Genomic DNA, 15,274 nt, shown 5'->3' with positions numbered 1-15,274 from the left:
TGACCTATTAACCATGTTGTGTAATACATTGTGGAACTCAAATGTCAGCTGTGGCACTCTTGCCTCCAAGTCAGAAAGTTGTGGGTTCAAACCCCACTGCTGAGACAAGCACATATTCTAGGCTGATACTGTTGGAAAAGAGACTAGAATTGGAAGAATAGAGAGTACAGTCTAGCAAGTAAGGTTGGAGGTGGATACAAAAGGAGCATGTGATGAGGCCGTGGAAAGATTTTTAAAAGAAGGATTTTGTGTATTGGGAATGTACGATTTTTCTCTTTAGTCTTTTTTAGGGTCTGACACGGAGGGACTACGAGTCATTGACACAAGCCAATTCACTTTAAAACGCTTAATAATGTTTTATTAACACTTAACTTTAGTTAACAGTTAATTATAATACAACCTTTGTTTTGGAGAGTCTCAACACTCAAGATGGAGGGGTGATTGGTCCCAAGTCTTTGAGGGTTCACCTTTGACATCTTTCGTCTTCTTAGACGGTAGTTTCTCACCGTCGACTGCAGCCCCGAGGAGGGCCAAACAGCCTCCTTATACTCACCATTTACTGCATGCTCAGGGCATGAACACTGATGGTCTCCTTCTCCTCCAATCCTAAATCCTTATGCACATGCACAGGTTTTGGTCATTCGCTAAGCTTGTTTGGGGTCATAAACCATGAACTGTCTTACTATTAGTCCAAACTGTTAGTGTGGTAGAGGCCGTCTGTTTTCCACATTCCATTTCTTTTTTGTTTCAGCTAATCCTAGGTTCCACCATTTGCTTATCTGATGGTGATCTCATGCTGCTGTTAGCTTCTTACCGATAAATAGAATGCAATAGTCCTTGCCATCAATGACTTTATGTGTTAAGGTTCTTTCTCTTGATGACAAACAAACTTTTTCCAATAATCCTTCAGTCCCTCCTCAAGTGGGCGTGAAAAATAATTGTAGATGTCCACTTCCATAAGTTATTTGCCCTTGCCCTCTTGAGCTTCTTCACAAACTAAGATCGTGCACATTTTCAATTTACAGATTTCATAGCCAAATATAGCATGTCATAGTAATCTGCATTAACACAAAATAAAACCATTTTTACAAAGCAATTAATGTCCAAACTCAAGTAACAGTTTCTCGTGATGCAAAGCATTGCAAAGAATCCTCAACATAATGTCTTCGGGTTCGTTTCACAACACAAATTAAGACGATCAAAGTAACAATCATTATAAATTGAATTACCACAAACAACACTGACATAGTCCTAAACACCGGGTGTCAGAGGTGCTGTATTTCAGATATAATGCTAAATCAAAGGCCTGGCCACCTTCTCAGGTAGATGTAAAGGAACCAATAGCACTATTCCAAAAAGAGCAAGGGAGTTCTCTGTATACTGCTTAGCCAATGTCAGTAAAGCAAATTATCTGATCATTTATCTCTTTGTGGTTTGTGGGACCTATCTGTGCACATTTTTTTTATTCATTCATGGGATGTGGGCATCACTGGCTAGGCCAGCATTTATTGCCCATCTCGAATTGCCCTTGAGAAGGTGGTGGCAAGCCACCTTCTCGAACCGCTACAGTCTGTGCAGTGAAGGTTCTCCCACAGTGCTGTTAGGAAGGGAGTTCCAGGATTTTGACCCAGCGACAATGAAGGAACGGCGATATATTTCCAAGTCGGGATGGTGTGTGACTTGGAGGGGAATGTGCAGGTGGTGTTGTTCCCATGCGCCTGCTGCTCTTGTCCTTCTAGGTGGTAGAGGTCGCGGGTTTGGGAAGTGCTGTCGAAGAAGCCTTGGCTAGTTGTTGCAATGCATCCTGTAGATTGTACACACTGCAGCCACAGTGCGCCAGTGGTGAAGGGAGTGAATGTTTAGGGTGATGGATGGGGTGCCAATCAAGCAGGCTGCTTTGTCCTGGATGGTGTCGAGCTTCTTGAGTGTTGTTGGAGCTGCACTCATCCAAGCAAGTGGAGAGTATTCCATCACACTCCTGACTTGTGCCTTGTAGATGGTGGAAAGGCTTTGGGGAGTCAGGAGGAGAGTCACTCGCCGCAGAATACCCAGCCTCTGACCTGCTCTTGTAGCCACAGTATTTATATGGCTGGTCCAGTTAAGTTTCTGGTCAATGGTGACCCCCAGGATGTTGATGATGGGGGATTCGGCGATGGTAATGCCGTTGAATGTCAAGGGGAGGTGGTTAGACTCTCTCTTGTTGGAGATGGTTATTGCCTGGCACTTATCTGGCACAAATGTTACTTGCCACTTATGAGCCCAAGCCTGGATGTTGTCCAGGTCTTGCTGCATGCGGGCTCGGACTGCTTCATTATTTGAGGGGTTGCAAATGGAACTGAACACCGTGCAATCATCAGCGAACATCCCCATTTCTGACCTTATTTTGGAGGGAAGGTGATTAATGAAGCAGCTGAAGATGGTTGGGCCCAGGACAATGCCTTGAGGAACTCCTGCAGCAAAGTCCTGGGGCTGAGATGATTGGCCTCCAACAACCACTACCATCTTCCTTTGTGCTAGGTATGACTCCAGCCACTGGAGAGTTTTCCCCCTGATTCTCACTGACTTCAATTTTACTAGGACTCCTTGGTGCCACACTCGGTCAAATGCTGCCTTGATGTCAAGGGCAGTCACTCTCACCTCACCTCTGGAATTCAGCTCTTTTGTCCATGTTTGGACCAAGGCTGTAATGAGGTCTGGAGCCGAGTGGTCCTGGCGGAACCCAAACTGAGCATCGGTGAGCAGGTTATTGGTGAGTAAGTGCCGCTTGATAGCACCGTCGACGACACCTTCCATCACTTTGCTGATGATTGAGAGGAGACTGATGGGGCAGTAATTGGCCGGATTGGATTTGTCCTCCTTTTTGTGGACAGGACATACCAGGGCAATTTTCCACATTGTCGGGTAGATGCCAGTGTTGTAGCTGTACTGGAACAGCTTGGCTAGAGGCGCAGCTAGTTCTGGAGCACAAGTCCTCAGCACTACAGCTGGGATGTTGTCGAGGCCCATAGCCTTTGCTGTATCCAGTGCACTCAGCCGTTTCTTGATATCACGTGGAGTGAATCGAATTGGCTGAAGACTGGCTTCTGTGATGGTGGGGATATCGGGAGGAGGCCGAGATGGATAATCCACTCGGCACTTCTGGCTGAAGATGGTTACAAATGCTTCAGCCTTGTCTTTTGCACTCATGTGCTGGACTCCGCCATCATTGAGGATGGGGATGTTTGCAGAGCCTCCTCCTCCCGTTAGTTGTTTAATTGTCCACCACCATTCACGACTGGATGTGGTAGGACTGCAGAGCTTTGATCTGATCCGTTGGTTGTGGAACCGCTTAGCTCTGTCTATAGCATGTTGCTTCCGCTGTTTAGCACGCATGTAGTCCTGAGTTGTAGCTTCACCAGGTTGGCACCTCGTTTTTAGGTACGCCTGGTGTGCTCCTGGCTTGTTGGTAATGGTAGAGTGAGGAATATGCCGGGCCATGAGGTTACAGATTGTGCTGGAAAAAAATTTCTTTGGCTGATGGCCCACAATGCCTCATGGATGCCCAGTTTTGAGCTGCTCGATCTGTTCTGAATCTATCCCATTTAGCACGGTGGTAGTGCCACACAACACATTGGATGGTGTCCTCAGTGCGAAGATGGGACTTCATCTCCACGAGGACTGTGCGGTGGTCACTCCTACCAATACTGTCATGGACAGATGCATTTGCGATTGGTCAGGACGAGGTCAAGTAAGTTTTTCCCTCGTGTTGGTTCGCTCACCACCTGCCGCAGGCCCAGTCTGGTTGCTATGTCCTTCAGGACTACGGCCAGCTCGGATCAGTAGTGGTGCTACCGAGCCACTCTTGGTGATGGACATTGAAGTCCCCCACCCAAAGTACATTTTGTGCCCTTGCTATCCTCAGTGCTTCCTCCAAGTGATATTCAACATGCAGGAGGATTGATTCATCAGCTGAGGGAGGGCAGAAGGTGGTAATCAGCAGGAGGTTTCCTTGCCCATGTATGACCTGATGCCATGAGATTTCATGGGGTCCAGAGTCAATGTTGAGGACTCCCACGGCCACTCCCTCCTGACTGTATATCACTGTACCGCCACCTCTGGTGGGTCTGTCCTGCCGGTGGGACAGAACATACCCAGGGATGGTGATGGAAGAGTCTGGGACCTTGGCTGAAAGGTATGATTCTGTGAGCATGGCTATGTCAGGCTGTTGCTTGAATAGTCTGTGGGACAGCTCTCCCAATTTTGGCACAAGTTCGCAGATGTTAGTAAGGAGGACGTTGCAGGGTCGACTGGGCTTGGTTTGCCGTGTCCGGTGATGGGTGGTCCGTCTGGTTTTATTCTTATTATGACCTTTTTTAGTGAGATTTTACAACCGAGTGGCTTTGCTAGGCCATTTCAGAGGGCAATTAAGAATCAACCACATTGCTGTGGGTCTGGAGTCACATATAGGCCAGACCGGGTAAGGACGGCAGGTTTCCTTCCCTAAAGGACATTAGTGAACCAGATGGGTTTTTACAACAATCCGGTAGTTTCATGGCCACCATTACTGATACTAGTATTTTAATTCCAGATTTTTTATTTCATTAATTGAAATTTATTGAATTTAAATTCGCCAGCTGCCGTGGCAGGATTTGAACTCATGACTCCGGATTTTAGTTCGGGCCGCTGGATTACTAGTCCAGTAACATAACCACTATGCTACCGTACCAGACTGCATCTACCATGTTCTTGCCCACTCACCCAACTTGTCTAAATCATATTGGAGCCTCTTTACATCCTCCTCACAGCTCACATTCCACCCCAGCTTTGTGTCATCTGCAAACCTGGAAATGTTACATTCATTCCCTCATCCAAATCATTGACATATATTGTGAATAGCTGGGGCCCAAGCAGTGATCCCTGTGGTACCCCACTAGTCACTGCTTGCCACCTGGAAAAAGACCCGTTTATTCCTACTCTCTGTTTCCTGTCTGTCAACCAATTCTCAATCCATGCCAGTATATTCCCCCCAATCCCATGTGCTTTAATTTTGCACACTAACCTCTTCTGTGGGACCTTATCAAAAGCCTTCTCAAAATCCAAGTACACCACATCCACTGGTTCTCCCCTATCTATTCTACTAGTTACCTCCTCAAAAAACTCCAGTAGATTTGTTAAGCATGATTTCCCTTTCATAAACCCATGCTGACTTTGTCCAATCCCATTAATGCCTTCCAAGTGTTCTGTTATCACATCCTTTATAATAGACTCTAGCATTTTCCCCACTACTGATGTTAGGCTAACTGGTCTGTAATTCCCTGTTTTTTCTCTCCCTCCTTTTTTAAATAGTGGGGTTACATTTGCCACCCTCCAATCTTTTGGAACTGTTCCAGAGTCTATAGAATTTTGGAAGATGACCACCAATGCATCCACTATTTCCACGGCCACTTCCTTTAGTACTCTGGGATTTGTCAGCCTTTAGCCCCATTAATTTCCCTAGCACTATTTTTTTTTACTAATACTGATTTCCTTCAGTTCCTCCCTCTCACTAGAGCCTTGGTTCCCTAACATTTCCAGGAGGTTATTTGTGTCCTCCTTTGTGAAGACAGAACCAAAGTATATGTTTAATTGTTCTGCCATTTCTTTGTTCCCCATTATAATTTCCCCCATTTCTGACAGTAAGGGACCTACATTTGTCTTCACTAATCTTTTTCTCTTGAAATATTTATAGAAGCTTTTACAATCAGTTTTTATGTTCCCTGCTGGTTTACTCTCATACACTATTTTTCCCCTCTTAATCAATCTCTTTGTTCTCTTTGGCTGAATTCTAAACTGTTCCCAATCCTCAGGCTTGCCACTTTTTCTGGCAATTTTATATGTCTCCTCTTTGGATTTAATACTATCCCTAATTCCTTTTGTAAGCTACGGTTGAGCCACCTTTCATGTTTTATTTTTGCGCCAGACAGGAATGAATAATTGTTGTAATATTCCTGCACACGTTCTTTAAATATTAGCCATTGCCTATCCACCGTCATCCCTTTTAGTAAAGTTCCCCAATCTATCCTAGCCAACTCACACCTCGTACTTTCGTAATTTCCTTTATTTAGATTCAGGACCCTAGTTTCGGATTCAACTACTTCACTCTCCATCTTAAATGAGGAATTCTATCATGTTATGGTCGCTCTTCCCTAAGGGACCCCACACAACAAGATTGTTAATTAATCCTTTCTCATTGCACAATACCCAGTCTAGGATCGCCTGTTCTCTAGTTGGTTTCTCAACATATTGGTCTAGAAATCCATCACGTACACACTCCAGGAATTCCTCCCCCACAGCATTATTGCTAATTTGGTTTGACCAATCTATATGTAAATTAAAGCCACCCATGATTATAGTTGTACCCTTCTAATATCACAAACAGTTGATTACTTACAACATACAATTGGTCTGGTGCATTATTTTCCTTTTACATGTAGTTTAAATTATAAATTAATACTACAAACTCTGCTGCCTGCTTGCTCATGCCTGTGGGAAAACAAACATTTTGGCTTTTTTCTTCCCACATAGCTAAAAAAGTGGCTTGAAATAACACATTCTGGAAATGTTTGGATTGGAACAATTAAATATCCCCAAAATAGTTTGAGTTTTGATACCAAAATTCAGTCTTGAGTTCTTTACAGATCACTGTTGACAAAGGATGTAATTATGAATTCTCATTTACTCTTTCTAATTATGGGTTATTTATAAGCTCATCAACTCAGTCTTGTAGATGTTCAACAATATTTTATTAAATGGTCTGATCTCGCTCAGTGGATAATTAAACCACCAGAGTAGTACTGAGCCATACAGACATGTACACGTGCAGCAGGGATCACCAGCAACCCTGGCCATTTTTCCCCCTTCCTAACTCAGAAGAGCTGAGGCCAACTGCAGAGTCCCTCCCATAGCCCCATCTGAGATCAGATAACTCAGCAGAGGCCGAGGATCAAACCTGGGGCTTTCCTGGTCTGTACGTTTCAGGCACTTGCTGCTTTAATCAGCTGAGTTATAACAGGGAAATATTACCAACGCACATTTTGTGTGTGATGGATTCCTTTGCTGTGACAGTAATGGTTATTTACCTTTGGCCGGGTATCAACAACGTACAAGAAATCACTTCCTGGATTTGACTTCCTGATGGCCTGGAGCATCTCTTCATCTTCAAAGCACCGAGCACTGAAACCCGATAGAGGTTGGCTGCTTCTACAGATAGCACCCTGGACACAGAGAAGAACAGAAAGCAGAAAATTTGTTTCAAAATAGGTCTTCTTTTATTTAAGATGTTTCATCTTTCCCCAAATTCCAATGTAAAATTATTTTCTATATCTGTATAAAACATCTCCAAAATGACAAGGATTTGTATTTGACTTTGCTGTTTGTGCATGTAAGGTATGTAAACCATCCCGTCGAGACCAAAATGCTTCCCCAAACATGGGGAGGAAAGAAGAGGCACATCAATCTGTTCTGCTCTCAGACACTTCTCAGCAGCTTTGGCAGTGGCCTAGAAACAGGCACATCCTGATCTTTACTTGGGAAATGCTATGCTGAAGTGGACCGAAGAAAGCTGAAAACAGTTTAAAGGAAAAGCAAAAATTCAGTAGGGACATGCAAGCAACTTCCAATCAGCAGTATATTTTGATCTGAATAAACAGCCATCCATAACAAATTCAGATATCTCATGAACTGAGAAGATTGCCCCTTTTCCAGTTATATAGACATAGAAGTACTGAAGGAAGCTATTCAGCTTCCTTCAGTACTTATGAGAATTCATAATTACATCCTTTGTCAACAGTGATCTGTAAAGAACTCATAAGACTGAATTTTGGGCTAACTGTGTTAGCCCTTTGCTAGAGCAATCCAAAACTAATTCCACTGCCTTGCTCTCTCCCCATACTTAAGTATCTTCCTCTGCTTTATATATTTATTGAATTTTCTCTTAAAAAATTCAAAGATCTCTGCATCAACCACTCCCTCTGGCAAAGCATTTCATGCTCTAAAAACTCTCTACATGAAGAAATTTCTCTTAGCTTCTCGTTCTCAATCATTATTTTAAATTGATGACCCCTATTCCCTGTCTCCCCAACCACAGGAAATAGTCTTTCCCTATTAACTCAATCAAAACCATTCAAATTTTTTTTTAAAAACCTCTGTTAACCCTACCCCTAGCTTTCTATGCTCCAGTAGAAATAATCCCAAATAGCTCTCTATAACTGGAATTTCTGATCCCAGTGGATCTACGCTGCGTGCTCTCTGTGGGAAATTAGTCTCAATGGGCAATAGCGCATCAGCCGCATGTTTCAGGTCCCGCTCGATATTCGATTCTATTGATGTCAATGGGCAGGGTATGAAACGAGTGGTTGATGGGCTACTGCTCTATTTGGGTGACTGCTCAAGATGAATTTCTACACCAATGTCTTTCATGTCCTTTCTTTAATGGGGCATTCAAAGCTGCACAATGTGCTCTGATTGTGGCCTAACCATTACCTTGTGTAACATTACTCTTTACTCTTGTATTCTATGGATCTATTTATAAAACCCAAAATTATATTGTCTTTTTTTTTAAAAAAAGCACTTACTTTTTGAATTCCTAAATGTCTCTGTTCAGCACACCCTTCAGTATTTTGCACTAAGCGTATACTCCCAATCCTTGTTTTTCCTCCCAAAATGTATTACCCCACATTTATACACAAAAATGTTAAGATTCACTGTACTACTCAAGAGGCTTCCAGCATGCTATATACAGGAAAAGGGTTAATGTTTAAACAGGAACAGAAGAAATAAAATATTTTTAAAAAATATTTTGAGAAATTGTACATACGTTGTTATCCTGACAATAATAAGATAGAACCGGAAAGCGTCCTCTGCTTCTGAATTTGGAGCTGCCAACTATAACTGGTATAGAGGCCAATCTTGGCACGTACAACTCTGCAGGGTACGTATCACAAACCTGTGATGGGGCAAAGAATTTAACAGAAATAAAGCAATCGCTGCTAATATTGTGGCCTTTCATGATCAAATAATCATAAATGTTTGACAGAAAATTAAAAAGCTGGTTATGAATGTGCAACAAGAATTGTAAAAAACAAATTCTACATATTACCAGATGCCTTTGGTGTTCGTGTATTAAAATAAAAATAACAAGCAATCTTTTGAATTAGTCACCTTAAGTTGCAAATCATATTGCCACAGAAGTACATTGAGGTTAACAATCTTATGCTCAAAACGAAACACTTACATTAAATGGTGTAGTTCAAATTCAGAACACGGAAATAAATTAACATTGTTTGCATCTTTGGAGCATGAATTTACACAAGTTCCTAACATCAAGTATTTAATTGAATGTTTGACTCCCATCCAAAGGGCTGCACTTTTGATTTTTTTTCAAAGTTCTATGTCCTAAAACACTGGAAAACTATACACACTGACAGCAACTAAGAGCACATTTTGCATTTGGAATAATCTAAGCTTTCCCATGTGTTAGTGACCTTTCCAACCGGCCATTTATCAGTTATAAATAGAATCATAGAATGGTTACAGCATGGAAGGAGGCCATTTGGCCCATCGAGCTCTTTGTAAGAGCAATCCAGTTAGTCCCATTCCCCCGCTCTTTCACCGTAGCCCTGCACATTTCTTCCTTTCAAATAATTATCCAATTCCTTTTTGAAAGCCACGATTGAATCTGCTTCCACCACCCTTTCAGGCAGTGCATTCTAGATCGTAACTACTCGCTGCGTAAAAAAGCTTTTCCTCATGTCACCTCATGTCTGTGTCCTCTGGTTCTCGACCCTTTGATTCTATCAAATCTCCACTTAATCTTCTCTGCTCTAAGGAGAACAACCCCAGCTTCTCCACTCTATCCACGTAACTGAAATCCCTCATCCCTGGAACCATTCTAGTAAATCTTTTCTGCACCCTCTCTAAGGCCTTCACATTCTTCCTAAAGTGCGGTGACCAGAATTAGAACATAAGAACATAAGAACATAAGAAATAGGAGCAGGAGTAGGCTACCTGGCCCCTTGAGCCTGCTCTGCCATTCAACAAGATCATGGCTGATCGTCTACCTTAACGCCATTTTCTTGCACCATCCCCATATCCCTTGATGCCTTTAATATCTAGAAATCTATCGATCTCTGTTTTGAATGTACTCAATGACTGAGCTTCCACAGCCCTCTGGGGTAGAGAATTCCAAAGATTCACCACCTTCTGAGTGAAGAAATTTCTCCTCATCTCAGTCCTAAATGGCCTGCCCCTTATTCTGAAATTGTGAATCCTGGTTCTAGACTCCCCAACCAGGGGAAACATCCTCCTTTCATCTACCCTGTCGAGTCCTGTAAGAATTTTGTATGTTTTAATGAGATCACCTCTTATTTTTCTAAACTCTAGAGAATATAGGCCTAGTCTACTCAATCTCTCCTTATATGACAATCCCGCCATCCCAGGAATCAGTCTGGTGAACCTTCGTTGTACTCCCTCTATGGCAAGTATATCCTTTCTTAGGTAAAGAGACCAAAATTGTACACAATACTCCAGGTCTCACCAAGGCCCTATATAGTTGCAGTAAGACATCTTTACTCCTGTACTCAAATCCCCTTGTAATAAAGGCCAACATACCATTGCCTTCCTAATTGCTTGCTGCAACTGCTAGTTAGCTTTCAGTGACTCATGTACAAGGACACCCAGGTCCCTTTGAACATAAACATTTCCCGATCTCTCACCATTTAAAAAATACTCTGCACTTCTGCTTTTCTTACCAAAGTGGATAACTTCACATTTTTCCACATTATATTCCATCTGCCACGTTCTTACTCACTCACTTAGCCTGTCTATATCCCCTTGAAGCCTCTTTGCATCCTCCTCGCAACTCACATTCCCACCTAGTTTTGTGTCACCAGCAAACTTGGAAATATTACATTTGGTCCCCTCATCCAAATCATTGATATAGACTGGGGGCCCAAGCACCGATCCCTGCAGTACCCCACTAGTCACAGTTTGCCAACCTGAAAAGGACCCGTTTATTCCTACTCTCTGTTTTCTGTCTGTTAACCAATTCTCAATCCGTGCCAGTATATTACCCCCAATTCCACGTGCTCTAACTATGTTCACCAACCTCCTGTGAGGGACCTTATCGAAAGCCTTCTGAAAATCCAAATACACCACATCCACTGGTTCCCCCTTATCTATTCTACTAGTTACATCCTCAAAGAACTCCAATAGGTTTGTCAAACATGATTTCCCTTTCATAAATCCATGTTGATTCTGCCAAATCCTATTATTATTTTCTAAGTGTCCTGTTATCACATTCTTTATAATAGATTCTAGCATTTTCCCTACTACTGATGTCAGGCTAACAGGTCTGCAGTTCCCTGTTTTCTCTCTCCCTCCTTTCTTAAATAGTGGGGTTGCATTTGCTACCCTCCAATCTGCAGGAACCATTCCAGAATCTATAGAATTTTGGAAGATGACAACCAATGCATCCACAATCTCTAAAGGCACCTCTTCTGGACACAATACTCCAGCTGTAGCCGAACCAGTGTTTTATGAAGGTTCAACATAACTTCCTTGCTTTTGTACTCTCTGCCTCTATTTATAAAGCCCAGGATCCCGTATGCCTTTATTAAAATCGCTTTCTCAACCTGTCCTGCACCTTCAAAGATTTGTGCACATATACCCCCAGGTCTTTCTATTCCTCCACCCCCTTTAGAAATGTACCATTTAATTTATATTGCCTGTCCTCAATTTACCTGTCAAAATGTATCACTTCACACTTCACTGCGTTAAATTTCATCTGCCATGTGTCCACCCATTCCACCAGCCTGTCTATGTCCTCTTGAGGTCTATTACTATCCTCCTCACTGTTTACTACATTTCCAAATTTTGTGTCCTCTGCAAATTTTGAAATTGTGTCCCAAGTCCAAATCATTAATATATATCAAAAAAAAGCAGTGGTCCTAGTACTGACCCCTGAGAAACACCACTGTATACCTTCATCCAGTCTGAAAAACAAACGTTCACTTGGCCAATTTCGTATCCATGCTGTCACTGCCCCTTTTATTCCATGGGCTTCAATTTTGCTGACAAGCCTATTATATGGCACTTTATCAAACGCCTTTTGAAAGTCCATATACACATCAACCCTCTCTGTTACCTCATCAAAAAACTCAATCAAGTTAGTTAAGCACGATTTGTCTTTAACATATCCATGCTGGCCTTCCTTTATTAATCCATGCTTGTCCAAGTGACTGTTAATTTTGTCCCGGATTATCATTTCTAAAAGCTTCTCCACCACAGAGGTTAAACTGACTGGCCTGTAGTTGCCGGGTTTATCCTTACACCCTTTTTTGAACAAGGTTGTAACATTTGCAATTCTCCAGTCCTCTGGCACCACCCACATATCTAAGGAAAATTGGATGATTATGACCAGCACCTCCTGGTGACTTATCTACTTTAAGTACAGTCAGCCTGTCTAGTTCCCTCCTCTATCAATTTTTAGCCCATCCAGTATCTCAACTATCTCCTCTTTTACTGTGACTTTGGCAGCATCTTCTTCCTTGTTAAAGATGCAAAGAACTCATTCAGTACCACAGCCATGCCCTCTGCCTCCATGCCTAGATCTCCTTTTTGGTCCCTAATCGGCACCACCCCTCCTCTTACTACCCATTTACTATTTGTATGCCAACAGAAGACTTTTGGATTCCCTTTTATGTTAGTCGCCAGTCTATTCTCATACTCTTTCTTTCCCCCTCTTATTTCCCTTTTCACTTCTCTACTTTGTATATTCAGCCTGGTTTCACATGTATTATCAACCTGACATCTGTCATACGCCCCCTTTTTCTGCTTCATCTTACTCTCTATCTCTTTCGTCATTCATGGAGCTCTGGCTTTGGTTGCCCTACCTTTCCCCTTCGTGGGAATGTACCTAGACTGTACCCGAACCATCTCCTCTTTAAAGGCCGCCCATTTTTCGATTACAGTTTTGCATAGAAATTGTTGTTTTCACTTTTGTGAATTTGTTGATTTATTATTGAACCTGCTCACTTCATGTTCTCTCATCTGCTTATGTATGAGAATATTGGAAAGGATACTGGAAGCTGTAATTCATATTTTACTTCATTTTTTTCTTTTTGCTTGTAAGTGACTTCATTAAACTTACTACGTCTGGCTGGTATTATATCTTTTTTTTAAAAAGCGCATGGTTCCAGCATTACCACCAATGGCACTCAAGGGAACAATTTGAGCAGGATAGGTTGAGTAAAGCCTGCTTTTTCCCCCGTCTCTCAGATGCAACAGCCTATTACCTAAATAAAACACCAGAAAATGACCCAGAAGAACAAAGATTAAAATAATTCCAGTGAGGCAAGTGCCTCTGAGTGGCAGAGATCACTGGGACTCTGCCAAGCAATCTTTCAAGTGAAGAATCAGCTGAAGAGTACAGCTACGTTATAAACGTTTTTGCTAAATTTCTGGTTCTTTGTACAGCAAGATAAATCTAAACTACTTAACTGAATGTCCTCTTATAGTTTGAATTGAGTGCTAGGGTACAGTGGACTTTCTATTGAATTATTTTATTTCTACTGAACTGTCAACAGCTTCTAGCCTCATTTCATTAAACCTTAGTCTGCAGGATCAAAGTTGCCACATTTAATTTGCTAAAATATTTAAAACATCTAGCTTGTGGAGAAGCAATGCGAGAGCTTAAAAATGTTAGACATGAAATCACTTCTATTTCTAAACTTACCCCATAGTCTCTATTTACATGAGAAACTTGCCAAAAGCTATTAGGAACCCCCATGCGGTTGTATTCAGCCTTGAGATCTGTCAGTTTCCAGCCTTGTTCTCTCTCATCTTTTTCTTGCTTTGGGTTAAATGAGAAGCAATACAATTCTTCGTACTTTACTGAAAATGGTACAAAGATGAAATCATTAATATAGTTTAATTTTATGTTGTTCATCTAGGTTAGTCTAACTTTTAACTTTTTCAGCACAATCATAAGCAAGTACGGCAAGGCAAATCAATATATGTGTAAAGATATCCTCATTCTTAACTCAACTCCTCTTCCATGTACCATAACTATTGACCAAAACAAATATGGCTTTTAAAGGAAGTTTTGTGACTCTGCACCGCTTAATTGTATATATCTGCCCTGCAATCAACAAACATGTTGAAGCATAAAGCATGAAATAATAGCTTTGGCCTGCCAATTTTAGCAATTTGCGACTAGAGTATAAACTATATCACATTAAACATACCAATCTTAAAGTTTTATTTTTTGTTAAAAATTCATTTGCAGGGTTGCCCTGATGGCATAGTGGGCCAAAGCATTGTGTGGTGTTATACTGAGCCATTTTAATACTACACAAAAAATGTTAAAAGAGAAAAATGCAATATGTGGGAAGTTTCATTTACTTCAAACATCAGTTATTCAAAATCAGTCAGAGTACAGATTCAAAAATGTGATAAATAGTTGCAGAGGACAGCATGTGTTTTAGAATGCATGTCCAGATAAGATAAATCCACAGACATACAATCATAATACTGATAAGTATATGTGCAGCACTACTTGATAGTAACCATGAATTTTGCTCAATAAATGGTAAGTAATGGTACAATTGACCAGTTATAATATGCACAAATCTGGTTATCCCAATTTACTGCTTATAATAGGATTCCAATGCAATCAAATGATCTGTGAATATAGAAAACATGGGGAGGGGATGGGAAGATGCCCAATATGCCAGACATAGGGTATTAAGCAAGCTTTCCAATTTATCTATGAAGATAAAATAAAGGTCACATTCTGCGGACTATGAAAACAAAGTTTTGAATTGTGTACTTAGTTTTTCATTGGAATTACATTTAGATTATCACTCCAAATACAAGCTTCCACTTGTCCCCTAATGTGCACTGCAGCAATAACACTAATTATAAACAGCTACACTGAAGGTCCTACTAGCACACATCGTAGTGTTATGCAATCATTAGAATAATATCCAATAATTACAACTACAACTGAAGCAATATGTGCTAAACAAGTGTCTTAGGTTTTGTTTTGACCTGGAAATATCAAGCTTTTTTGTTTATTTTTATGTTGCACAAGCTTTTTTTCAATACCACACCGGTAACCAAATTACCAGTGTGGTATTGAAAGAGTTCAAAGGAAAAAGTAAACTGCAAATGCTGGAAACCTGAAATATAAATACAAAGTGCTGGAAATACATAGCAGATCACTCAACATCTGAAAAGACAGATTCGGCCAAATCAA

General features: G+C 41.3%; 1 protein-coding gene across 2 annotated transcripts in view; it reads right to left on the bottom strand.

Moving 5' to 3' along the window:
• The window catches only part of LOC137332283 (myotubularin-related protein 7-like), a 79,509-nt gene extending 65,690 nt beyond the window's left edge, over window positions 1-13,819 (bottom strand). Inside the window, exons 1-3 of one of the 2 annotated variants that reach the window (XM_067996109.1) lie at window positions 13,751-13,819; window positions 8,834-8,962; window positions 7,098-7,232 (exon numbers count right to left, since the gene is read on the bottom strand). In XM_067996109.1, coding sequence (XP_067852210.1) covers window positions 7,098-7,232; window positions 8,834-8,962; window positions 13,751-13,804 — 318 coding nt within the window. In that variant the 5' untranslated portion in view covers window positions 13,805-13,819. The remainder of the gene's footprint in view (window positions 1-7,097; window positions 7,233-8,833; window positions 8,963-13,750) is intronic. The other variant, XM_067996030.1, reaches the window with a different exon arrangement.
• Between the last annotated feature and the right edge of the window lie 1,455 nt (window positions 13,820-15,274).

Source organism: Heptranchias perlo, chromosome 1 (genome assembly GCF_035084215.1).
Source record: "Heptranchias perlo isolate sHepPer1 chromosome 1, sHepPer1.hap1, whole genome shotgun sequence".
NCBI lineage: Eukaryota > Metazoa > Chordata > Chondrichthyes > Hexanchiformes > Hexanchidae > Heptranchias > Heptranchias perlo.
This window is presented reverse-complemented; position numbering and strand designations above follow the sequence as displayed.